The 25,222-nt window shown below is 53.6% G+C and overlaps 1 protein-coding gene across 1 annotated transcript in view; it reads left to right on the top strand.

Moving 5' to 3' along the window:
* The window catches only part of ALAD (aminolevulinate dehydratase), a 36,918-nt gene that overhangs the window by 6,412 nt on the left and 5,284 nt on the right, over positions 1-25,222 (top strand). Inside the window, exons 2-9 of the mRNA XM_084650193.1 lie at positions 5,547-5,694; positions 7,754-7,804; positions 9,643-9,739; positions 10,540-10,675; positions 11,344-11,427; positions 11,747-11,835; positions 12,201-12,256; positions 24,040-24,127. Coding sequence (XP_084506319.1) covers positions 5,582-5,694; positions 7,754-7,804; positions 9,643-9,739; positions 10,540-10,675; positions 11,344-11,427; positions 11,747-11,835; positions 12,201-12,256; positions 24,040-24,127 — 714 coding nt within the window. The 5' untranslated portion in view covers positions 5,547-5,581. The remainder of the gene's footprint in view (positions 1-5,546; positions 5,695-7,753; positions 7,805-9,642; positions 9,740-10,539; positions 10,676-11,343; positions 11,428-11,746; positions 11,836-12,200; positions 12,257-24,039; positions 24,128-25,222) is intronic.

Here is a 25,222-nt window from a genome sequence, read left to right as displayed (position 1 = left end):
GATGGTATCACCTTGGTCCCTTTTTTCTGGCCTGATCTGATCAGGACTTTTCTCGGGATTAGGACGACAAAGGCCTAGCAGCGTTCTGGAGGGTCCCAGGAGACTGTGCGGCTGGCAGCCATGGTGGTAAAACTCACTCCCTTCCCCTGCTCTCAGCAGTTGTTGAGTTTTCTTTTTCTTCATTTTCCCCAAAAAAGGGTCTTTTTAATGACCCCCAAGGGGAGCAATGGGTGGAATAGTCTATCCCCTTATTATGTGGTCACCAATTAGACCTAATTTTCAATGCACCAATTTTGGTCCATTGATTTCCAGTCCCACACTTCATTTGTTTACCAGACATGATCTCAGCACAGTCCTTGAGTTACATCAGTCGGCCTTTGTGTTTGGACTAATTCAATCTTTGTCTCACTTTTGTACCTTTTCCCATCAGCATTTGTTGTTATGGGTTATTGTGAGACTTTAAACTTTTATAAGAACGGCCATTCTGGGTCCGACCAATGGTCCGTCTAGCCCAGTGTCGTACTGCTGACAGTGGCCAGTGCTAGATGCTCCAGAGGGAATGAACAGAACAGTCAGTCACTGTGTGATCCATGCCCTGTCGTCCACTCCCAGGTCTGGCAATCAGAGGCTTCTCCCAGCTGAATTTACAATTAGGGTAAATTGGTAGGCCCAGTTATTACCACGCCCCTGCCTGTGGAAGTCAGGTTTGGTGAAGAGGCAGCTTTCCCCGAGACTGGAATATCTGCCCTGGTCACTTCCCAGGCTGCCCCCACAGGAGGCTTTCCTGAGGTTTGTGTCCGAACCTGGCTGTTCTTGAAAACGTGTGTTGAAGTAAAAGGGGAGCCAGGTCGCTTCCCTTCCCTGCTGGTCTCTCGTTTGGCTGATGTGGTGTCACAGTCAGGTTAGCTTCACCTCTGCATGCACTGGAGCTAGGACTGGCCCTGGGGGCTGCAGGCAGGATCCTGGGCTGGTATCTGCCTCTGGGGTGTGACTGTCTCACCCTGAAGCGGAGGTGGAATGGCTGTTCTTGGAGTGAGACGCCCCCAGCAATGTCTCAGATCAACCACACGCTCTCCAGAGAGCTTTGCAGAGGTGTCACAGTGAGTCCTGTTGGACACAGAGCAGGACAGACCCTAGGCCCTTCTGCACCGAGCATACAGGCCCCTACCACACGAACTGAAGGAGCTGTTTGCCTTGATGTGGGCTGTTGCTAGTGGGAGATCTGGCCATGTGCCTTGGCTGCACTTTTGACGCATTTTTGGCCAAAAATAGAGACCTGAGTGCCGGAGCTTGGATCTGAATGGGGGTTGCTTGGATTTGGGCTGGTCCCTTTGGCCCATTTAGATCCAGACATTTTAAGACCAGAAGGGAGCTTTGGATAGTCTAGTCTGACTTCCTATACAACGCAGGGCAGAGGGTCCCCCAGTGGTGCCTGCATCCGGTCCGTGTCTTGTGACCGAGCTAGAGCCGATCTCTGAGAAGGGCCCATGGAGAGAGGGAGGGTGGTGGAATCAGAGGGCAGACATGGACCTAACCCTCCCCAAAGCCCTCGAGGGGGTTGGAGCCAGTGCTCTGGTTTGAGGTTTGGGGGAGGTTCAGAGGGTGGTGAAGGAAGCTGTCTGCCAGCTCTAGCCCTGGGGAGAGGGGGATGTCATGCTGTTGCTGAGAATTCAGGGAAGGGTCTGATACCCCAGAAAGCCCCATGTAGCTCCCAGTGTTAACCCTCCTGTCTGGTGGCCGTCGTCCAGGACGCTACCCCCCCAAGGCCATTTAATGTCATGGTGTCTTTGAGCTCCATGGACTTGGACCCCGGAATAATCCCCAGGCGCTGGGTCTGGGCTCTGCCTTACTGCGTGTGCTCTGCTCAGCGCTGCTTCCCCCAGCATAGCTCTGCTCTGTGTCATGCTGCCCGTGGCAGGGCCTCTCTGCTCCTCCTGTACAGGGGGCTCTCGCTGTCCCTGCCTCGCATGGCTCCAGCAGGGAATTGCAGCCCAGGTTGCCAGGAAGTCCCCGTAACAGGACTGTATCTTCCCTCTGCAGAGACGCACACAGTGGAGCTGGATTGCTCGCTGCAAAGCATGTGGGAATCTGGTATCTGACTGCTCAAACCCCCATCTTCCCCCGCCACCATGCGCCTGCTTCACATGACTGACTTCGTTGTCTTAGCTCGGCCTGGCCGAATGCACCCACCTGGCCAGCTCCGTTCGCCTGGGCTAAGAGTTGCAGGTGACCTCCTCTGGGAGTGATGGGCCGGCATTTCCCATGCAGCTGAGTCTGGTTATGAACTGTCCTTGACAAGGCCTTAATACAGACATGACGATAGCACCCAGACAGTCCCTACTCCTCCCTCTCCCTTGCAAGCCTCCGCACATCCCCTTTTGGGGCCACCTGCTCTAGGCACAGTTATTTTACTGAGCAAAGGCCTTTGAGCAGCTGCTCAGTCTGGTTTTTCCAGAGGCTCTGCCCCCTCTTGTCTCTCTGGCTCCTCCAGCCTTTTACAGCCAAGGGGTGAATTCTTAAAGCCCCGTTGCACCGTCATTCTCCAAATGAGCTGAGCTTCTGCGTCCCATATCCCCTCCCTTATGAGGCAGAACTGGAATGCAACGTAGCTGCGGGTTCCAGGCTTCCCTACTATCCTCCCGCCTTCTGTGGATGAGTCGATCTGCCGGGGCTGCTTCCTGCAGCAGTAAGTTGGTAACATCGCTGAGAGTTACGGTCTGGCTGCCCGCAGCGAGGGCAGGACCTGTGGCTGTGAGAGCCGCTCCAGGGAGCGTCTGTTCTCCTCTCCCGGTGACTCCACACGCAGCACAACTCTTTGGGGATTGGCTTGTCAGGTCCTTACCTGGAGCGCTTCGCTGCCGGGTTCGTCATGGCTATTCAGTGCTTTGCTGCTGACAGCAAAGGCAGGAACCCCATGGCTGTGTTCGTGTTGGGCGTGCCCACAGGCCCACCCCGGGATTGGAGCCCAGTGCGCTGGGTGCTGTATGCTCTCAGCACTGCGCCTAGGAGCTGGCAGGCTAGGCTATGACTTAGCTGGTTCAGCATGTGCTAGAGTACAATTGCTTTGTCTGGACTAGAATTCTAGAAGAGACGACAATCCAGCCACAAAACACTAAATCATAGTCCAGACAAAGCTGGAGACGACAGATGCTGGGTGGAGCACAAGGTAATCAAAAGGCTGGCATAGACTAGAACTCAACCTCCCAAACACAGCCCTTAGCAGATAGGGGCTAGTTGGCTCCTGCTCATCTTTACGCGAGAGCTTAATCGGAGCATGGGGAAAGATCTGTGGGATTGCTTGTCAAAGAAGTGGTCTGGGCCATGCTGTTGGAAGGGACCAAGTGCTTGGTGTAGGGCACGATCCTGCGTGGGCCTGGCATGGCCATGCTGACTGGGTCAGTCTTTTCTAACTCTTATTTCAGAAACAAAATCTCTACCCCAAGCAGAGTTTCAACCCTGAAAATGAAATCCTGGAGGTCCGCAGGGGACTACGCAGTTGCTGTCGATCTTACAAGGAAGGGTCTTGGATACTGTCTTCATGGGTGGGAGGGTAAAAATAGATAGATTTCACTGTCAGTGCCTGGTCTCTGGTTTTCACATCTGCTTCTTTCTCTTACTGGCTGGGCTCCAGATTCTCTAACACAAGCTCAGTCATTCTGCTCCTGGCACTTACCCAAGGTTCTGTTTTGCCCTGGGTGCTGGAGGCAGTGTGACCTCTAGGACTAGCCAAGGTCACTTTGACTGGCAGCAGAAGGCCCTTTGTGCACAGCTGCCCTCTGTGGCTATGCGGGAGGTGGAGGATTGAGGGGGCTTGGGCAGGTCCCCCTGGATCTTGAGGGGCTGGCTTGTGCACAGCTGGACGCTGGCAGCCTCATTCTTGCTGCATCTTGGGGTTCTCTTGGGGCCGAGGGTTGTGAGGGATGTAGCCTCTCCCTGGAGCTGTGCGGCTCCGTGTCCGGTGCTGTGTTAATGGACGTGGAGTGGGGAGTTCCCACCATGGCACTGACGGGAGGAGACGGGATGTCGTGTCAGCCTGGCCCATTGCAGCTCACCAGCACTGGCAGCTTCGGAGCCTGCCTGTTGGATAGCTATTCAGAGCTGGCAGCTGCCTCCACCACCACGCTGAGCAAACCAGCGGTCGTTGTCCAGGCGTCTTGTGTGCGGCAGTCACTGCACTCAGCCTGCCTCTCCTGGCTCCTTCGGGGACCCCCGCCCGTGAGAGCCTCCTCTTCTCACAGGAATATCCGGGCTGCAGTATCCACATGTCTGCTTGAGGGGGTGCCTCTGCTTTTCCTCCCTGACGCAAATACAGCCTTTGCAGAAGGGTCTGGCACTGATAACCCCGCTGGAGGGGCTCTGGGATGGGCAGTGTCCAGCCCTGGACTCAGGCCAGGAAGCACTGCTAGGCCAAGGGACCAGTGACCGTGTGAAGGTTGGACGGCAGGGCTGGTAGCGATGGTTTATCTGCCTGAGAACCTTCGGAAGGGGATTCCTGGGGAGGTTGCTGTCTAGCTGTAGTGGCTTGCCAGATATCGGACCATAATGCTGCTGATCGGATTCTCATGCTCTTTACTTCCTCCTTCAGTCATCAATTGATGTTGTCAGCCACGCTCTCAAGAACATGTAGAGCTAGAAGTGACTGTGTTCTGCCTCCTGCAGCTCTAGCAGTCTGTGGCAGATCAGCTGCTGAAGCCCTGTTGTGATTGCTGTAGGAGAGAAGCCAGGTGGCCATGGGAAGAACGTGATCTGCATGACCTAAATCGCCATACTAACCAGAGCTGAAAGCACGTGGTGGGACTGGTGTGCGGATACCTCCGGAGCAGTACGTGGGTCTTGGTCCTGTGAGCCGGCAGTTCAGTTCCTTTTTGTCCCTGTTACCTGGGACTGGGTAACTAACGGATACAGGAATTAGCGTCACTGGTGCATGAATGGTGCTGGTCTGGGGAGATGTTCCTGCAGCATCAGCAGTCCCTGAAGGGTTAAGTATGTTTGAGCGAGACCATCACAGCTGGATTCTTTGACCCAGCTTCTCCAGACTCAGACGGGCTTTTCAAGTGGGAGGTGTCACCAAGTGCCTTCTGCAGAGTTCAAGGAGTGGAGACACGGTGTGGTGTTGCTCTGACAGCCAGCCAGGGGTGGTTGGTGGTGACAGATGTGGATGGATTGAATAATTCACCTTTTCACCCAGAGATCTTTGAGCTCTTTGCAGAGGCGGGTGAGTATCATCCATGTTTTACAGATGGGAGACCGAGGCACAGAGTCTCTCTGGAACCCAGGTCTCCTGGCTCCCAGCCCAGTGCCCTGTCCACATGGCAAATCACAGGAAAGCTTGGCTTGAGTATCAGTTGCTGTTGACTGAACTGTGGAATTGTCTCCTGAGGGAAGCAGTGGAAGCCCTTTGCTTAGCCCGCATGTAGTGCTCGTGTGTTCCCACGGGGCACAGCCTGTCAGAGGCTGCCTGGAGCCTTGAGGGCTTGAGGCACTTGCTTCAGTGACTCTCCCTGGGGTGCAGCCTCTAAACTGCTGTTTCTCCTTGTGTGTTTCAGGCTCTTCTTTCACAGCCCGTTGCTGAGTTTCCAGGATGCAGGCCCAGTCTGTGCTTCACAGTGGCTACTTCCACCCTGTGCTGCGCTCCTGGCAGACCTCGGCCACGGCCTTCGATGCCTCTAACCTCATCTACCCCATCTTTGTCACGTAAGTGAGGGCTGGAGCCTGTGCTCCCAGCTGGGAAGGCGAGAGGAGATCTCTTGGGGACAGACAGAGCCCGTGGAGCAGTTTCCTTGCTTCAGAGGAGGTCACACAAAGGGGCAGCAGCTCCCGGCTAGTGTACAACCCCTGAGTCTGCAAGCCACCCACCTAGGGACGTGAGAGCTGCCATCCTGAGCAGAGCCGTGGTCCCTCTACACCAGCATCCTGCCTTTGGCTGAGTGTGCAATGGGAGGGGCAGGGCAGCTGCTCTGAATTCCCTTCGCTGCGGAAGTGGCCATGGGCATGTCACCCCATAGTAACCTCTGTCTCCGAGGGGAAACTGCTCACTGCCACCCTTCCCTGGACCTGAATCAGCTTGTCATCTGTGACCGGCCTGGCGCCTCCCCTGGGGCGGTTTTTTAACCCTCCCAGAAATGCCAGGGCTGCTGAGCTGAGATGTCTGTCCTGGGGCGGCAGAGCCTGTCTGCATGCACTGCCCATTGGGGGCGGTTTCTGATGTGGTCTATGGGACGCTGGCAGGCTTGGAGCTGTACATCCCCTCCTCAGCATGCTGTGTTTCAATGAGGCCATGACCCCTGTGGAATCTGGTGTGACAAAGTGCGGATTTTCTCTTGTTATGTGAGCGTTACTGTTTTGTATGAATGCTGTGTGTGCCTCAGTTTCCCCTCAGTGTATTGCACCAGTATCTAGGTGGTGGGAATAAGGGTGTGTGACTTTTGTGGGGGTTGCTCCTGCACAGATGCTGCACAGAGGGAGAACCAGAGCCCTGGCCCTGGGCTCCCCTCCCCCCAAGATGGACTTGGCTGAAAGTCACTGATTTCTGTGCTAACAAGTTCCTGTCCTACGTTGTGTTCCTATCGACTAATAAACCTTCTGTTTTACCAGCTGGCTGAGAGTCAGGGTGCAGGGCCCTCTGGCTTCCCACAGCAAGTCCTCATCTGGTGCAGCCACGCCAGGGTGCGTGGTCCATGTAACAATGAAGCGCTGCCCAAATAGATCCGGCTCCAGCCTTTTAAGAGCCCTCTCTATGGCTGCACAGCTGAATGCTCTGAGGTCAGACCCAGAAACATCGAAGCTGTGTAAGCTTCTTGCCCTGGAGACAGTCTGCTCACAGAGAGGAGGCTCCCCCAGAGTCCTGACTGGCTTCATAGGGAGTAGTTCCAGAGCATCGCCTGGTGACGCCGTGACATCTGTCTCTTGGACGGTTCACCAGGCTGTGAATTTGCTTCATTGTGAGCCCCTCCCTGAGTGGCACCTGCCACAGCCTCTGGGGCTCGGGGTAAACCTGGCCTGGTTGCTCTCAGGGCTGGGCTCTCCTGGGCAGTGACGTTCTCTGCCTGTGCTGGGAAGAGCCCATGCAGATGGTCCTCTGTAGCTAGCTCTGGAGGCAGAACTGGCCAAGCGCTGGTCTCTGCCCGCTGCGGTGACTCTTAAGGTGGCACTTGGGACGAAGCTTGCTGGCCCTCCCAGCTGCAAGGGGAATGCAGCGTGTGCGGCTGGGGTCGGGGCTTCCTCCTCTCTTCTCCCCGCTTCCGTCCCCCCAAGAGCAGCATGAGACCCTGCGGATCAGGCTCAGGAAGTTGAGACTGTAACCCCTAGGGAGCCGGAGAGCTCCCTTTGTAACCTGCCTTGGCCCTGCTGTTGCATGGCCTTGTTCTGCTCTCTGGTGAGCTCCCGGTGGCTCTGCACTGCAGCGTTGAGGTCTAAGCTGCTGGCCCCCAGGTGGATGATGCTTCGGCTCATTGCAGAGCTCCTGCTCTGGGACTGGAGTGGCAAGGGGGTGGGATGCCTGTTCCTGCTGCTCTCCAGCACTCCCAGGCCCCCAGGGAGAAGGAAGCTGCCTGGCATTGGGCCCCGGACGCTGTGTTTCTGGGAACTGAGCAGCTGGTGCAGGGAATGGCTGAGCCCAATCTCTGACTCGCTCGCTCAGCTGCCCGACTTTACACACAGCCGACATATCCGGTCACGGGGCTCTCCCTGCTTGCAGCTTCACTTTGTGGAGAGCCCAACTCTCACTGGCTGTTTGTCCTGTTTGACTCCCCAGTGACAGCCCCGACGCAGTGGAGCCAATCGCCAGCCTCCCCGGACAGGCCAGGTAGGAGTCTGCGGAGATCCTTGTGTTAGGGCTGTTCTGCAATCCGGACAGTGCTCCCTGCCGTGCACCTTATCTCAAGGGACGGGGCCTGAGACTGCCCAGCTCCAGGCTGCAGGGGTCAGGGTTGGGGGCTTTTATTGGCCATTCTGTGTCCTCCATCTGGGTCTAGCCAAGGACAACGGAGCCCCCACTGCCTCCATGTTGGGGATGCGCATGGCACCCAGCAGCCGGAGGGATTCTGGGAGCTGCACAAGGACACGGGAGGATGAACTGAGAATACACCTCCAACTGTGAGCACTCACTGGGGCACTATGGGATAGCTACCAGGAATTCCCATAATGCACCAGTTAATTCCAGTAGCAGCAGGTGTTCCCTTTTAAGGCTGCTCTTCCCGTAGAGCGCATTGGCCCTGGCCGAGCCATGGATCTTACCAGGCTCCTGGCAGCCATGCTCGGAGGCTGCCATTGTTGTCAGCAGGGCTCTGGCCTGGCTCCCCTGGCACTTGTGGAGGGGGATGTCGTGCCTGAGAAGTGGGCAGTGGCAAGGTGGGAGCTGGGGGCTGGGGTTTTTAGAATAAAATCCCTGCCCGTTTAAGTCTGGGGGACCTTGGTGGCAGGAGCTGGGGCTGAACAAGGGCAGTGCCTTCTGCCCTGTCATGCCCTGGGCCTTTCTGCCAGCAGCGGCGCTGCTGGGCTTGGGGAATTGGTCCCGCTCACTGTCAGGACGGAGGGCAACCCTCTGAGACCTCTCCCCCACCCCCCCTTCCCCCCCAGTGGGGTGGTGGCTCCCACAGACGCCCTCCATGCATTTCCTGGCACTGCTGGTCCTACCTCCAGAGCCGAAGTCGTGTAGAGCTGAGCCGCAAGTGTGAGGCTGGGCAGGGCCTTGTAATGAACGGGGAGATAATGGAGCGTCCCAGGGCAGAGCCCTCGCGCTGGGCTCGTCCCCAGGCAGCAGATAGAACGGCCAGCCAGCCTTGCCACTGCCCCCTGCCCCTTGGGAACCCCAGATAAGGCTCCAGGCTGCTCCTCCCACAGCTGCTCCCAAGATCTCCAGAGGCATCTGCTCTTGCTGAATGCTCAGCTGCCTGCAAAGCTCTTCACTAAGTGGGACTGAAACCTGCCCTGTCCCCGTTCAGGAAGCAAGGACAGGGTAAAAGTCACTGAGTGTTGGCCTTGTCCCCTGGCCAGGCCGGTGCGGGGGAAGGTGGGGAGGGGGAGAGCATGGAGTGTTCACCAGGACCCCCCCCTTCCCCCCCGCCCCCCCCCAATCCAGGCACCTCCACGCAACAGCACTGGCAGGGCAGGAATGGCCGTGAAAAACCCCTCTGGGATGGGGGAGGAGAATGGGAGAGTCGGCACTGACCCTCTGTGGGCAGAGTGGGAGACACATGCAGCTCTCCCTATGCTGGGGGCAAGGCCAGCCTGGCAGCAGGTGCCAGGAGTTCCCTGTTGGGTGGCATGGTGAGAGGCCCAGTACCCTGCAGTGCCTGAGGGCTGGCTACACAGGCCTCCCCGGAAGAGAGGGAACTTGGCCTTGGCACTGAGGAGGGTTAATGATGGGCAGGGCCACGCCCGGCTAGTCGCAGCCCTTTGGGCTGTGTGGGGGCTGCTTCTTGGGGATCCTTGTTGTTTGAGAGGTGCGCTGCCCTGGGAATGGCCCTGCTCGGGGACACTGGTCTGGCACCCGGGCTGCCTGTGGGTAGCAGCCTGCCCAGCAGTGCCTGGCCTGCCGAGGGGCTGCGTGCACTAACCTAGCTCAGAGCCCCGGCTGATTTGTGGGTGGGAGGAGCACTGGGGTTGCCCTCCAGCACCACCCCCACACCTGTGTTCTTCTAGGTATGGAGTCAACAAGCTGGAGGGGATGCTCCGCCCCCTAGTGGACGAGGGGCTGAAGTGCGTGTTGATCTTTGGCGTCCCCACTAAAGTCCCCAAGGTTGGTGGGGGTGAAGGGTCACAGGGGTGTTTAATGCAGGGGCAGAGGTAGAACTGAGGGATTGGGGGTGAAGGGTTATGGAGTGTTTAATGCAGGGGCACAGGTAGAACTGAGGGATTGGGGGTGAAGGGTCACAGGGGTGTTTAATGCAGGGGCACAGGTAGAACTGAGGGATTGGGGGCAGATCAGCTGGGAGGTTCATAGTCACCGGCTTTGTCCTTCAGTTGCATTTTCACTTGTTCTCTGAGATCTTGGGCTCTGGCTTGTCAGATCTTGTAAGCTAAGCAGGGTAGAGAGAGGACAGCACTTGGATGGGAGACCTCCCCGGTCCATCCCAAGTGATATGGGTGGCTGTGGAGTATGCTGTCCTCGTCCGTGCTGACCCCAGTGCCACCCGGTGCGGCGCTGCAGGGAGAGGTGCAGATGACTCAGTAGGGGGCGCTCACCCGTAGTGTTGACACCTGGGTGGTGCTAGGGGGCAGTACTGTGCTGTGGGAACAGGGTGGATGGCTCAATAGGGAGCACGCTCTCCACCAGTCACTGGGGGAGCTGCTGGCGTTGGGATGAGATGTAAATCCACATCTGATCCCTTGCTGTTCCAAAAACTCCCTGGGCCCTTTCCAGGCTTCAGTTCCAACAGGATGTGGGACCCTCCTTCCTACACCCTCAGCTGTGTGCAGAGCAGCTGCACCTTCATGCCCATGCGGGGTCTGCGTTTCTGTGTGGGGCAAGGGGACCCGGCAGAGAGGTGAGGCCTTTGGCCCTGTGGATTTACAGGGGAGCATCTCTTCCCCCTGCAGGATGAAAGGGGCTCGGCTGCCGACGTTGAGAACACCCCAGCCATCCAGGCCATAAAGAAGATCTGTTCCTCTTTCCCAGAGCTGCTGATTGCCTGTGACGTCTGCCTGTGCCCCTATACCTCTCACGGGCACTGCGGTGAGCACCAGGGCAGCCACCCACCCACCCTCCTCTGCATGGATCGATGGCCACGAGATGAGCCAGGCTGCCGGCTGGGAGGGGAGGAAGGGCCTCGCTGGTGTGTGCTCAGCTAGTGGGCTCTTTGCTGGGGATGCGCCCTGCCCCCTGTCCGCACATGACTTCGTGGTGCAATGTGCTGGCTATGCCAGGGCACTGAGCGTGGAGGCCAGGGGACCCTGGGGGGGTAGGCAGAATTAGATCAAAGGCTGCAGTGACTGAACGATGCACGGCCGGCCACTCCATTCTCCTCACACGTGGTCCCACAGCCAGGTGTGAGAGTTAGTTCTCTGGGCTCTGCCTGCCAGGGCCCTCCCTCCCCAGCATGACCACTGCGCCCCCCCCACTTTGTCCTAACTCTGCTCCCTCAGCAGTTGGGATGGACACACCACCTCCAGCCGGCAGGGCCTTGGTCTTCTTGGTCCTCACCTCAGGCTGTGCCAAACCCCGCACCAGATTTCAGCCGTCTCCAGGAACCTGCTCCCCCCGCCCAGTCACACCCTGCAATCCTGCAGAGCTGGGTGTGGCATGGGGCTCTCTCCCCTCTCCAGTGGCTCCTGTGCAGAGGGCTCCTGGCAGTTCTGGCTGATGCTCTGTGCTCCCCGTCTAACCCTGGGCTTGTCTTGCAGGGATCCTGCGGAAGGATGGCACCATCCAGAACGAGGCCAGCTGCCAGCGGCTGGCAGAGGTGTCACTAGCCTATGCTAAGGCAGGTGAGAGGGGTTCCCAGCAGCAGTGGGTTCTTGCTGGCTGCCTGGCTTCACCCTGCTTGTTGGCCCTACCAGGAACATACCTGAGCAGTGCTGAGGGGGGTAGCAGCGCTGGTCTCTCCTTGAGGGCTGTGAGCCCATCCTATCTCCCCTCGACTCCACCTGCAGCTCCTGGCACTGGGGTGTCTGAACCAGTTGCTCTCCTCCAGCAGGTCCTGGCTGCTGGGACATCAATTTTGAGCCCCCCCCCATGGCCAGGAATGGCTTCTGGAGCAGGGACTGCTCCTTGCAGTTCTTCAGTGCCCGTGCTCTCTCCCTGCAGGATGCCACATCGTGGCCCCCTCGGACATGATGGACGGACGCATCGCAGCCATGAAAGAGGCTCTGATCTCCAATAACATGGGCAACAAGGTGGGCAGGGGCAGCACGCACGCCGGGGTCGGTCCGGGCTCAGTATGGAGCGATGTCACAGCTGGACCTGTGTGCATAGCGCAGGGGAGATGGTACGGACAGGGCCTGTGGAGAAGGGCGCTCCCTGCTTTCCACAGTGGTAGGCCGGGGTGTCCGGTGGTAGCTTCCATGGGGCCACAGGGAGGGGCTTCCAGTGGATGGGAAGGGCATGCCTGTGGATGAGGAGGAGGGGTGATGCCAGGGCTCCTGCCTGGGGGGTTGGAAAACAGTACAAGAGAATTGCAGCAGAGACTTTCTCCCCCAGCTCCACGCTGGGCTGGGAGGCAACTGTGGTGTCCCTGCCATGTCTCTCCTGCCCCCTGCAGGTCTCTGTGATGAGCTACAGCGCCAAGTTTGCTTCCTGTTTCTATGGCCCTTTCAGGTGAGTGTCTCCAAGGGCAGGGGTGAGTGTGAGCCGCGTGTTGGCCGGGCTCCGTGTCTAACCCCAAAGGGTTTGTGCTTGGCCTGCAGATCCAAGCAATTTGAACGTAGGACTCCTGTTAGCCGACGGCCAAGGATGTTTGGTGAGGTGCCAGCTATGCCCGTTTATACCATCCGTGACTTTAACCGCTAGGACGCACTGTCCCTTCGCGGCGGGCAGCCCGGGCTAGGCTGACGGATGCCCCAAGGTCCTAACCACCCGTGACTTTAACTGCTAGAGCTCAGAGCTCCTTCGCAGCAGGCAGTCAATACTGACTGACAGGTGCCCCAATGGCAGCACTAAGAGCCTCTCAAAAACACCCGTGACTTTAACTGCTAGAGCTCAGAGCTCCTTCGCAGCGGGCAGCCAGGATTGACTGACAGGTGCCCCAAGAGTTTGCCCCGTGGAGGCGGCACAACTCAACGCTAGGCTCTTAGTACTCTCACCTAATGGCCAGGCTTTAGAGCCAAAACGGCTGAGGTTCTTTAATTGTGTTGGCTGCTTTACAGTAAACCAGAGAAAACAAGTCAGGCTTATGCATAAATGGTTACCAAAATGTATTAAGCTAGATTCTAATCATGTGGTTACAAAATTGCTAGTGCCTACTTATTTAAATGTAGAGATGTTACACACACAAACAAGTTACAAAACTGAAGCCACAATCCCAAAGAAAGAAAACAAAATATAGAGCTCTATTTCAAAATATGTGTACACTAAAGATAGGAGATCAGGTGTGGGTGCTTCTTACCCTCCTTGCATCTCTCGATTCCAGCGGTGCCAAGCCAGGATCGGTCACTCAATTCCGCGGAAAGACGAATAAGGGACAAGGCGTAGGGACCCTCTTAGCTGCAGAAGCCTTGGGAGGCTGTCACTTATCTGACCAGCAGATAGATAGTGAAAAGCACTCAAAAATCATGGTGCTGTAGGTCCCCTACTTATACCTCTGTACTCCTTTATTCTCTTTCTCCTTTCTTATGCCAAATTGAGGCTGGTCTGTCGGGGTGACGCCAGCTTTCGCAAGAGTAGTTTACACTTGCAAAGGAGAGAAACAATAAGTTTCGACTACTGGACATTTCTTTTATCAGGGTAAATATTTTCCCACCTAGGATGTTGGTGTGTGTGCATCACGCTATTTAGTAGGGGCTAAGAGCCATGTCTGTCACAGGGCCTCTGCCTGCTGTGAGCTTAATCGTCGTATCTGTTCCCAAAGGCACATTGTAGCAGCACACCTGTGCTTTCACAGCTTCAAAGGCTGTGCTGGAATATATGTTAAGTGCCCTGTTCCTGCTTCCTCCTGTGTTTCCAGCAATGCTGGTCTGAGGGCGGGGGGGGGCTGGCTGTCTGGCTACATTCCACCCCCTGATGCACCACACTACATCCCAGATTGCAAGGTGGCGGTGATGCCAGCACCTCTTGCCCTCCTTGGGGAAATCTAGAAATACCCAACAACCAAATTAGAGGATGAGGGTTCGCGGAATTGGGTAGGATCCCTTTTTAGCTCTAGGTATCTGATTTGCGTGGAGGAAAGAGCAGTTTGAATCAAACGCTTCATAATACATAAAGTTACACAAAAATCAATTACAATAATTAAAATGGTTAAAACAGTATTCACAACCGAATGTAAAAACGGGGAGAGGGAGAATCCCAAGTGTTGAGCTAACCATTGCATTCATGAGGTTTGTCCATTCTCAGCCACTGCATGTAGTTGTACAAATTCAATTCCCAGTCCATTGGTTGAATCTAGCAAGGTGCACATCCAGCAATTTGTAGCACCAGCAACTGAGGCGATGGTTTGGATTGCTCCCCGAAGAGGATGTTCTGGTATTGCCAAGGTGACTGGAGCCAACAGAAGGATCATGAGGGCTTGCAGGAACATATCTCTGGTGGGTCGTGTTCTAGCTAAAAACTTATTTTAAAACCAAAAGCAAAAATTACACCTGCTATTATAAGTAATGGCAAATATATCAACAGTCCATAGTAGTCTCTAGTGATCAAACAGGTCTGCTGCATGATCCATTTTGCTGACAGGTTAGCTGGCAGGTTGCTCGGAACCATGGGACCATTCCTGCAATAAATCACATGGTCAGCCGGTCTTGGATGCGATCCAAGCCTCTGTAATGGTTATTAGCCTTTTATCAGCATTTAAGGCACTCCATACACCTTTCTCTTTATAGGCGTGCAAAACGCAGGTAAAGGTTCCCAGGGCTGGGTGTTTAATCACAACAGTATCTCCGGGAGCATACTTGGAACTGTGCAGTGGTGTTCTGGCAGGGGAGATAGCTTTCCCTGTAGGGAAGAATCCCCTGCTGATTGGACTTCCTGTAGGAGTCTGTCTGTTGTTTAATCTCTGCACCACTTCGTCCAGTCTGTCTCCCCATGTGCCATCAGTAGGCTTCAAGTGATTCTTTAGCAACCCATTCCAGCGCTCGACCATGCCATTAGATTGAGGTCGATATGGAAGGTGGAAGGTCCATTGGACTCCATGGTTAAGGGTCCATTCCCTTACAAGTTTATTCTTAAAATGCGAACCATTATCTGATTGGATTTCTTGAGGCATTGGGACAATTGCTGTTAAGCGGTTTAGTCCCATAACTGTGGACAACCCTGTTGCCAATCGGGTTGGATATGCAAAACCAATCCCTGAAACAATTTCTACCCCAGTCAAGATGTATTTCCACCTCTGCCTTGTAGTGGGCAGTGGTCCGACATAGTCGACCTGCCAGGTTGCCCATAGTGTTTTTCCATCTCTTAGCCTGGCAAACCTTTGTCCTTCTGCTATATGTTTTCTAGTCTCAGCACAAATAGCGCAGGCTTGTACCAGGTCTCTAGCCTGTCTGTGGGTGATAGGCCACCCCCTGATATGTGCTTGCCGCACTAACTCATCACTTCCTGTGTGTCCTAAATTATCATGTAACCATGAATATAAGCGTTCCCATTCTACTTGTGTGGTAAAGAGCTGGGCAGCTGCATCGGCTAAATCGTTTAACTGTGCAGCTGGGGTATTATTCCTCTGATGAGCTGAGACATGTCCTATAGACAGGGGTTGTTGCAGGGCATGCTGATATAACCACTGCCAGTATTCCAGTCCCCAGACTGGTTTACCTCCTATTTCCCAGTGGTTATTTTTCCAGTTAGTGATCCACTGAGTGGCACCTGCCCATACCGCATAGGAGTCCGTATATACTGCGGTGGCTCCTGCTTCACAGGCCAGTTTAATTGCAGCCAATTCTGCAAGTTGTGCTGACCCATCAATTTCAGCAGTTAGGGGTGCTGCAGAGGTGTCTGCAGGCACTGCTGCAGCTTTTCCCTTCCATTTTCCTTTGACCAGCCTGGCACTGCCATCAGTGAACCATACTCCCTCAGGCTTAGAAGGATCAAATGGGGCAGCATCCTTAATGGGAGACTGCTGTGGAGGCAGGCGGTATTCATCAGGCATTCCTACTTTCCATAGGGATTCCTGAATCATAGTGGGGTTTTGTGCAGTGTCTGCACTCCTTACCCTGTGGTGTATGTAAAGTGCCCATCTTTGGATAGTCCTCTTTTGTGCTACACCAGGTGGTAACTCTTTCCCTTCCAATATAGGTTTAATGATTGGAAGAGGAGTGTGAATTGTGATGTCCTTATCCTGAGTTAATTCCTCAGTTTCTCTCAAGGCTGTGTAAGCTGCCAGAAGCATCTTCTCATAAGGCGTGTAGTTAGCCTGTGACCCTTGCCATGACGTGGAACCAAACTGAATTGGTCGTCTGGGAGCAGTGTTACTGTCTTGCCAGAGAGCATAAGACATTCCAGTGGCTCCCACAGTTAGGTACAAATGGAATGGGGCTTCAGGATGTATGGGACCCAGAGCCTGATAGGTGTGTATCTCCCCTATCAGTTGCCTGAGGGCTTCCTCATGGGCAGGAGCCCATTCCCAGGCAGCCCTTTTCTTTAACAAATTGTACAATGGTCTGGCGATAATGGCAAAGCCAGGTACATGTTTTCTCCAAAACCCCAGGGTTCCCAAAATCTGTCTCAATTGATCTTTACTTTCAGGGGAGGGTGCCTGATTTAGCTCTTGCACAGTGTCATTAGGCACAGACCTCCTACCTCCCATCCATACAGTACCTAAGAATTTTATCTCTTGGGAGGGACCTTGGCATTTCTCAGCTGGTAACTCTAAATTAAGGGCTTCTAGTGCTCCTTTGATTTGATTCATAGCCTCCTGTACCTCTTCTGGGGTTTTCCCACCTATTAAGATGTCATCAATGTATTGCACAGTTTGTACATTGGGTGACAGTATAAGGTCATCTAGGACCTTTGCCAGTGCCCCATGGCAAATAGTGGGTGAGTGTTTAAACCCTTGTGGCATTCGGGTAAAAGTGTATTGTACACCTTTCCAAGTAAAAGCAAATCTTTCCTGGTCAGCTGGTTGCAAAGGGACCATGAAGAACATGTCCTTTACATCTAATACTGCTAGCCAGGGTTTATCCCAGGTTTGTATGGTGTTTACAATATCTGTTATGCTAGGGACTGCTGCAGTTAATGGTCCAGTGTTACTGTTTAGCTTCCTATAGTCTATAGTGAGTCTCCATTTGCCATTTGGTTTCTTGATGGGCCACACAGGAGAATTAAAGCGAGAGTGGGTACGAATTAAAATTCCTCGCTGTTCCAAATCTTTGATCAGGTCAGTAACAGGGCTTATGGCCTCAGCTGGGGCATTATACTGCTTTATGTTTGTTACTGTTGAGGGCGGGAGAGCAGGCACGCTGCTAAGTAAGTTTACAGAATAGTGGGGAGGGCTTTCCTCTTCCAGGTGGGTGGCATGAGGAACAGAACTGACTCCAAAAGCCCATCTTTCCCCATTAATCCTTCCCTTCTTTCCTCTTAAAACGTCCATGCCCAGTATGTTGGCATTGCCCAAAATCACCTCATATTTTCGGGGCTGATGGTGGGGTTGCAAGGGGATATCCAGTTTTATCTTAACTAATGGGTAAGTTATGGTACTGCCATTTACCCCTGTAACGAGTACCTGTTTTCCACCAGTAGGTGGCGAGCCCTGAAAACTTTCTTGCTTAATCATGGACCTTTGAGCCCCTGTGTCCATTAAGAAAGGAATAATGTGTTTGTCATTTACAGTTACATGTATCCGGGGGTCTTTTGCTGTTGTTTTCTCCTCTTTGGATTTAAGCTGGTTTATTAGGAGAGGAGATAGACCCCCGCAAGCTAGTTTCCCTGCTCTGGTAACTCTTGCAGTTGCCGCAGCAATGGAGTATACCGGGTGTCTGCAGGTGGGGGAGGAGGAGAGAGCTGCAGAGGTGCACTGGGAGTAGCATGAGTTGTCTCCCAGTCAGCTCTTTTAAAGGTGGTGAATAATTTTAGCCGCTCTGTGGGCAGTCCATTTATCACATCTCTGGGATAACCTAAAGCCAGACATTGTCTCCACAACTTGGCTCTAAGCTCCTTTTCCTCCTGGGTTGGCTCTCGCTTGTTTTTATGTCCTTTAGATGGTGCCCCCTTGTTTCCCTGAAGGGAACGCATCTTAGCTTTGCCTGTCAGTGCTCTGATGTCTCCGAATTCTCTAAAGTATGACACCAGAAGGTTTAGCAGTGCCCGAAAGGTACTGTTATGTGCTGCAGCTTCTGATCTAAGGGACAGTGCCATAGCCCTGTGGTTACTCGGAACTCCCTTAAGCAGGGGTCTGAGATCATCTACATCTACCTGACCCTCCCATGGGCTTTCATAGGCTAACTCTTGAGGGTTTTGGCCAAGCATGCTAATGACAGCCACAGTTAATAGAGCTGTTTTTACCTCATCTATGTTGGTCCAGTGCATTACTGTGGGTTCATCTCGGTCTGCTGGGTAAATTCCTCTTGCCCATTGACAAGCCAGAGACCAAAGTGTTTTAGGGGTGTTCCCCTCTGAGTGTTCCAGGAATATTCCTGCACCTAAGTTAAGGCGCTCAGTTTCTTGGGCTGTCAGGCGTATATATCCACCCCCAGTGTCCCAGAGGCGGACCAGCCACTCTATTATACCTTCCTCAGGCTTTTTAGCAAAATCTCCCTGGATTGTTTTTAACTCCTTGGGAGTATATTGGCGGGTGGTAATTTTGGTAAAGTGTGTTGGAGCTTTACTCCCTTTTCCCTTTTTACCTCCCTTCTTTGTTTTTGAAGAGGTGGATGGATAATTGTCATCCCCTTCTTCATCCAGCTCTGCCCCACTCAAATTTTCCTCATGTTCTTCTGATTTGTGATGTGTGATAGCTGGTCTTAATTTTACAGAGGGATCTTCCTCCTCAGAGGAGGGGGACTCATCTGCTGAATCCCAAATGTCTCCATCCCATTCCTCAGGGTCTAGCCAGAGAGCAGTCTCAACTTTAGCCCGGTTGATACTGCGTGTTTTAGTCTCCAGCTTTTCCCTTCGTTCTATCCCTTCTTTCTCAATTAAGGGAAGTAATCTTTTCTGAAGATGTTCCATATCCCTATTCAGTGTTCTTACTCTGGTATCTAAATTCTGGCATTCCTTGCGCAGTGTGTCCCTTTCCTGTTGCAGCCTATTAAATTCTATTGCCAGACTATGATAATCCTTACAGGCAGCTTGCCAAATGTTAGTAAGCAGCCATATACAAGCACCTTTTCCTTTCCCTTTCTTCATCTTGCAGGCAGTTCTCCAGTTACAGAAATGCTGCCAGATCTCTGCTGGTTTTCCCCAATATTTCTCCAGCAGTTCTTTGCTCCACAGAGGATTTCCCCATCCCTCTTGGGTCAAACTTTTCTCTAGCTCAGGGAATTCTGTGGTGTTTATCATGACTGGTTTCATTGTGTTACTGTAGTGCAGCCTATATCACAATCCTGTTCGTGACGCCAATTTCTGTTAGCCGACGGCCAAGGATGTTTGGTGAGGTGCCAGCTATGCCCGTTTATACCATCCGTGACTTTAACCGCTAGGACGCACTGTCCCTTCTCGGCGGGCAGCCCGGGCTAGGCTGACGGATGCCCCAAGGTCCTAACCACCCGTGACTTTAACTGCTAGAGCTCAGAGCTCCTTCGCAGCGGGCAGTCAATACTGACTGACAGGTGCCCCAATGGCAGCACTAAGAGCCTCTCAAAAACACCCGTGACTTTAACTGCTAGAGCTCAGAGCTCCTTCGCAGCGGGCAGCCAGGATTGACTGACAGGTGCCCCAAGAGTTTGCCCCGTGGAGGCGGCACAACTCAACGCTAGGCTCTTAGTACTCTCACCTAATGGCCAGGCTTTAGAGCCAAAACGGCTGAGGTTCTTTAATTGTGTTGGCTGCTTTACAGTAAACCAGAGAAAACAAGTCAGGCTTATGCATAAATGGTTACCAAAATTTATTAAGCTAGATTCTAATCATGTGGTTACAAAATTGCTAGTGCCTACTTATTTAAATGTAGAGATGTTACACACAAACAAGTTACAAAACTGAAGCCACAATCCCAAAGAAAGAAAACAAAATATAGAGCTCTATTTCAAAATATGTGTACACTAAAGATAGGAGATCAGGTGTGGGTGCTTCTTACCCTCCTTGCATCTCTCGATTCCAGCGGTGCCAAGCCAGGATCGGTCACTCAATTCCGCGGAAAGACGAATAAGGGACAAGGCGTAGGGACCCTCTTAGCTGCAGAAGCCTTGGGAGGCTGTCACTTATCTGACCAGCAGATAGATAGTGAAAAGCACTCAAAAATCATGGTGCTGTAGGTCCCCTACTTATACCTCTGTACTCCTTTGTTCTCTTTCTCCTTTCTTATGCCAAATTGAGGCTGGTCTGTCGGGGTGACGCCAGCTTTCGCAAGAGTAGTTTACACTTGCAAAGGAGAGAAACAATAAGTTTCGACTACTGGACATTTCTTTTATCAGGGTAAATATTTTCCCACCTAGGATGTTGGTGTGTGTGCATCATGCTATTTAGTTGGGGCTAAGAGCCATGTCTGTCACAGGGCCTCTGCCTGCTGTGAGCTTAATCGTCGTATCTGTTCCCAGAGGCACATTGTAGCAGCACACCTGTGCTTTCACAGCTTCAAAGGCTGTGCTGGAATATATGTTAAGTGCCCTGTTCCTGCTTCCTCCTGTGTTTCCAGCAATGCTGGTCTGAGGGCGGGGGGGGGGGGCTGGCTGTCTGGCTACAGACTCCGGAGCTCTGGGTCTGGGACTCACGCTAACTTGCGCTGAGCTTTGTGTCTCAGTTTCCCCATGTGTAAAGCGGGGAATGTATCTCCTTCTCCAGGAAAGGGATGGGGAGGGCAGACTAGTATTTGCTCCCACACAGGGATTTTCATCTGTCCCTCAGAGTATAGCTCTACAGAGATTCACTCTTCCTCCTGCCAAGCCTGGAGATGACTTCTCCTGCCACCTGGCTTCAGCTCTGTTTCTTGTCAGTGCTCTCAGCCCTGCGAGCTGCTTCTGAAGTAGGGACACCTGGGGCAGGAGGGGGAGTGTGGAGTCAACTGGAACTGCTGCAGAACTGCACAGAGCCCATCTCACCCCAGAGAGGGAGTGTTGGGGATGGTCCCAACTTGCTGGGCTAGCAGGTCCATTGAGGGCTGAGCTCTGGCTCAGAAAAGTGGGGAGAGGTGGGTGTGACGGGTTCGGTCACAGAGACCCCCTTGGGACTGTCACCTGATGTGCTGAGACTACCTCTGAGCCCATTTTTCCTGTCAGCTTGGGACTCCAGAACCCTGCCTTGTTGAGCCAAACACGCAAACCTGCTGCAACACAGACCCAGGTCTGGTCCATGCCCTCAAAGCTGCAGACTTTAACCAAAAACTGCTTAGCAGGTCATCTATCTCCAGACACCCAGTTCCCAATAGGATCCAAACCCCAAATAAATCCATTTTACTCTGTATAAAGCTTATTCAGAGTAAACTCATAAATTGTCCGCTCTCTGTAACACTGATAGAGAGAAATGCACAGCTGTTTGCTCCCCCGGGTATTAATCACTTACTCTGGGTTAATTAATAAACAAAAGTGATTTTATTAAGTATAAAAAGTAGGATTTAAGTGGTTCCAAATAATAACAGAGAGAACAAAGTAAGTTACTAAGCAAAATAAAACAACACACAAGTCTAAGCCTAATACATTAAGAAACTGAATACAGGTAAATCTCACCTTTAGAGATGTTCCAATAAGCTTCTTTCACAGACTGGAATCCTTCCTAGTCTGGGCCCAGTCCTTTCCGCTGGTACAATCCTTGTTAGTTCCCCTTGTAACTAGGGGAATTCTAATGACTGCAGACCCCTTTGTTCTCCTCCATCCCCTTCTATAGTTTGGCGCAAGGAAGGAATCCTTTGTATCTCTCTCTGGGTTCCCACCCCTCCTTCTAAATGCAAAAGCACCAGGTTTAAGATGAATTCCAGTATCATGTGACTTGGTCACATGTCCTGCGAGATTTGCATAATTACAGTAGGACCTCAGAGTTGTGCTGCATATTCCTAGCTTCAGATCCAAGAATGATACATTCATACAAATAGGATGAGCACACTCAGTAGATCACAAATTTTGTAATGATACCTTACAAGGGACCTTTTGCATAAAGCATGTTCCAGTTACATCATAGCCACACTCATTATCATATTTCCATAAAACATGTGGAGTGCAACGTCACAGTGGGGTCTGAACTAACTCATTCCAGACCCTAGAGCAGAAGTCCCCAAACTGTGGGGCATGCCCCCCCTAGGGGGGCATGGAGGAACATTCAGTGGGGGGGGGGTGCCATCCAGCTCCACTTCTGGCCCCAGCCCCCGTTGCCAGCCTCAGCCCCAGGCCAAGGCTCCCTTACCCCATCTGTGACCCTGCTTCCAGCCCTGGGGAGTATGAGGTAAAAAGTTTGGGAACCACTGCCTTAGGGGAGCTGGGGGTGATGGACTGTGTTATTGCAGCCTGTGCGCTTGCTGGGGCGGGGCTGTGTCACAGATCTATGGGATCAGTGCTGTGCTCCAGCTTTGGAACAGTCTCTAGGAGGAACCCCTGCAGTGTGCCAGACCTGCTGGGGTCTCACTCTTCCTCCAAAGTAAGCCACATGGCCTCCCCACCTCCTTAGACTGGACCTCTGAGCCATCAGCTCCCCTGCTGCACGGCGGGAGCTCTGTCCAGCAAGTCCACCTGAGACAGACTCGTGGCAGAGACTCGTATGCTCTGCAGGGATTAACGCACCTCCGCGAGCGTTTGCAGTAACACTCAGCACGTCTACACTGAAAACGCTGCATTGGCACAGCTGCGCTGCTGTAGTGTTTTAATGAAGAGAGATTTCCCATTGGCTTAGTTAATCCACCTCCCCTAGAGGCAATAGCTTTGTCTCCAGGAGAAGTTCTCCTGACAACATAGCGCTGGCTACACGGGGAGTTACGTTGGTGGTATTATGTCGCTCAGAGGATGGATTTTTCAGTTATACCGATATAGATCTGTAGTGTAGACCAGACCTCAAACAGCACTGTCAAATCAGTTGGGTTTATTAGTCAGCTGGAACACAGCATAGGAAGTCCTTAGGTTGGCAGAGAGAATTGAAGGTTAAAGCACAGACCATTCTGGTCAGCCCAGAGCCCAGCCAAGCTGTAGTCAACCCCACTGCTGAAGCTCTGTGTGTGTCCATCCAACTTCCTTGGTCAGTTCCCAGGTGAGAGCCCAGACTCCTTCCAGCAGCCAACTCTTATCCTCCACCTCACACCTCCCAGTCCTTTGTTCTCCAGCTGAGAGGGGGGAAATCTACCTCCCTACTAGGTGTCAGTCATGTTGATTGGATTTGCCATTGTCCTCGGGCCAGTCATTTTTAATGACCCAGCCTGGCTTAGGGCACGGCTACACTGAGGCCATGTCTACACTTACAAATTGTGCTGCTGTAAGATCACGCCAGTAGCCGCGTTATGCCGATGGGCGAGAGCTCTCCTGTCGACATCATAAAACCAGGTCGATGAGTGGCGGTCCTACTATGTTGTCAGGAGAGGCTTTCCCACCTACAGCGCTGTGCACACCAGTGCTTATGCCAGCAAAACTTACGTCGCTCAGGGGGATGCTTTTTTCACACCCCTGAACAACAGAAGTTTTGCCTACATAAGCGCTAGTGTAGACATGGCCTGAGAGTTTACAGCAGTGCAGCTGCGCCACTGTACGCTCTTTAATGTAGCTGCTCTCAATCTACGGGAGAAAACTTTCCTCTCGGCTTAACTACTCCAGCCCTGCAAGCAGCCGGAGCCTGTCGGCAAGAGAAGCTCTCGACCAACATAGCTCTGTCCACACCGGCGCGTCTGTCGGTGTAACTTATGTTGCTCTGTGGGGTGGTTTATTCACATCCCTGAGTGACATAAGTTTTGCCGACATAAGCTGTAATATAGGCAGAGCCTCAGACAGCCAGGCAATATTCACGCCTACGTCTCTTAACCTGCCCTGAGAGCAAACTGCTCCCCACCCTCCTCAACTGGGCAGCCTTGCAAAATATGAAGGAAACTGATGCACACACAGGCTTCATAAAAATATTACAAAAATTCCCACTTTGTCACAGGCCGCCAGGCCTCACTGGAGGGCAGAGTTCTCTCTGGTGGGATTTCAGGGTGGCTAAGCAAGCTGCTGCCTCCTGGATTGGGAGAGGGATGGGATGCTACTAAGGTACCTCTTTCCCCCGGCTTTGCCCCAGCAAGGGGGTCGCTACGGGCAGGTCGCCTGGTGCCTAGGCTCTCCTGGGAGGGGGGTGCTGGTTCCTGGGAGTTCTCTGAAGCCAGACTGCTGTTTTACTGCCTGGCGTCTCCTTTGTGTTCCCAGAGACGCTGCGCTGTCCAAACCTGCATTCGGAGACCGACGATGTTACCAGCTTCCCCCAGGCGCCCGGGGCCTGGCCCTGCGAGCTGTGGTGAGTGAGCCTGCCCACAGGGGGCAGCACCCATGGGCCCACAGCCCAGCTGCCCTAGGCAGTAGGTGTTGGTGTCACAGTAATGTCCAGCAGCAGAGTGACTCCCAGCATGGCTAGGTGCCAAGAGCTGCCCTCTCCTGCAGGCTGAGTGTGGAGGTGGGTCTCCGCTCCCCTCCAAGACCTGACTTCTTCCCATGACAGGAATGGGCGTCACAGTGTGGCAGATCCTCGGGCCCCCTGGGACAACCTGGGCAGCAGCAGGGCAAGCCTGTCCCACCGATTAGACCCCACCTCACCTGGAGGGTGGGCCCAGTCAGGGCCCAGGGAAGCAGTCCCATGGTGCTGTGAGGTGGGAGCAGCCAGGAGTGGCTCTGGCCTGGAACAGTTGAGGATCTCCTGCAGCGACCTGCGGGACTGCTAACTCCTCGGGTTGTCCAGCTTAGCAATGCCAAGCAGCTGGGCCTCTCCTGGCTTCACTTGGCATGTGGACCTGAGGATTCAGCTCAGCAGAGGATGCTGTTGGTAGCTGTCACGTTGGCCTTATGCATGTTACTGCTGCTCTTTTTGTCACAACCACAATCTCCATGCACATCCGCCATTTTCAGGCAAACCCATCCTCTAGCAAAGAGCTGAGTAGGCTTCCCCGTCTCCTGCTCCAGCCCCTGCTTGCCCAGAGATCCTAGGGCCTGCAGAGGCCATGAGCCCAGCTCAGCCCCTCTGACCCAGCTTGCAATGGCTCACGTTTGTCAGTCACACAGAGCAGTGAGTGGGCTGAGCCAACACCAGCTCTGTGGGGAGGGGGTGTTGTGTTTGGGTCTAACATGAAGGAGCCTCAGCCTCTGGCGGCTGGCCTGGGCAAGCGCACCGTTCCCCTCATGGTCTTCCTCCTTGAAACGCAGACCCGCTGTCATCCCTTTCATATCACACAGCCTAGGGGATCATCTCCCTTCCTGTGTGGGAGTGGGGCTGACTGCAGGATGGCTCCTGCTGGCCTGCCCTTAGCTGTGCTCTGTTTGTTGCTGGTGCCATGCGGAGCACAAAGGGTGCTAGGAAGACCAGACTGTCCCCTGGAAGGGGCTCTCCCCTCCCACTGGG

The sequence above is a fragment of the Lepidochelys olivacea genome, assembly GCF_965140295.1.
Source record: "Lepidochelys olivacea isolate rLepOli2 genome assembly, chromosome: 16".
Taxonomy (NCBI): Eukaryota; Metazoa; Chordata; order Testudines; family Cheloniidae; genus Lepidochelys; species Lepidochelys olivacea.
The sequence above is the reverse complement of the archived record's forward strand: the minus strand, read 5'-3'. Positions and strand labels throughout refer to the sequence as shown.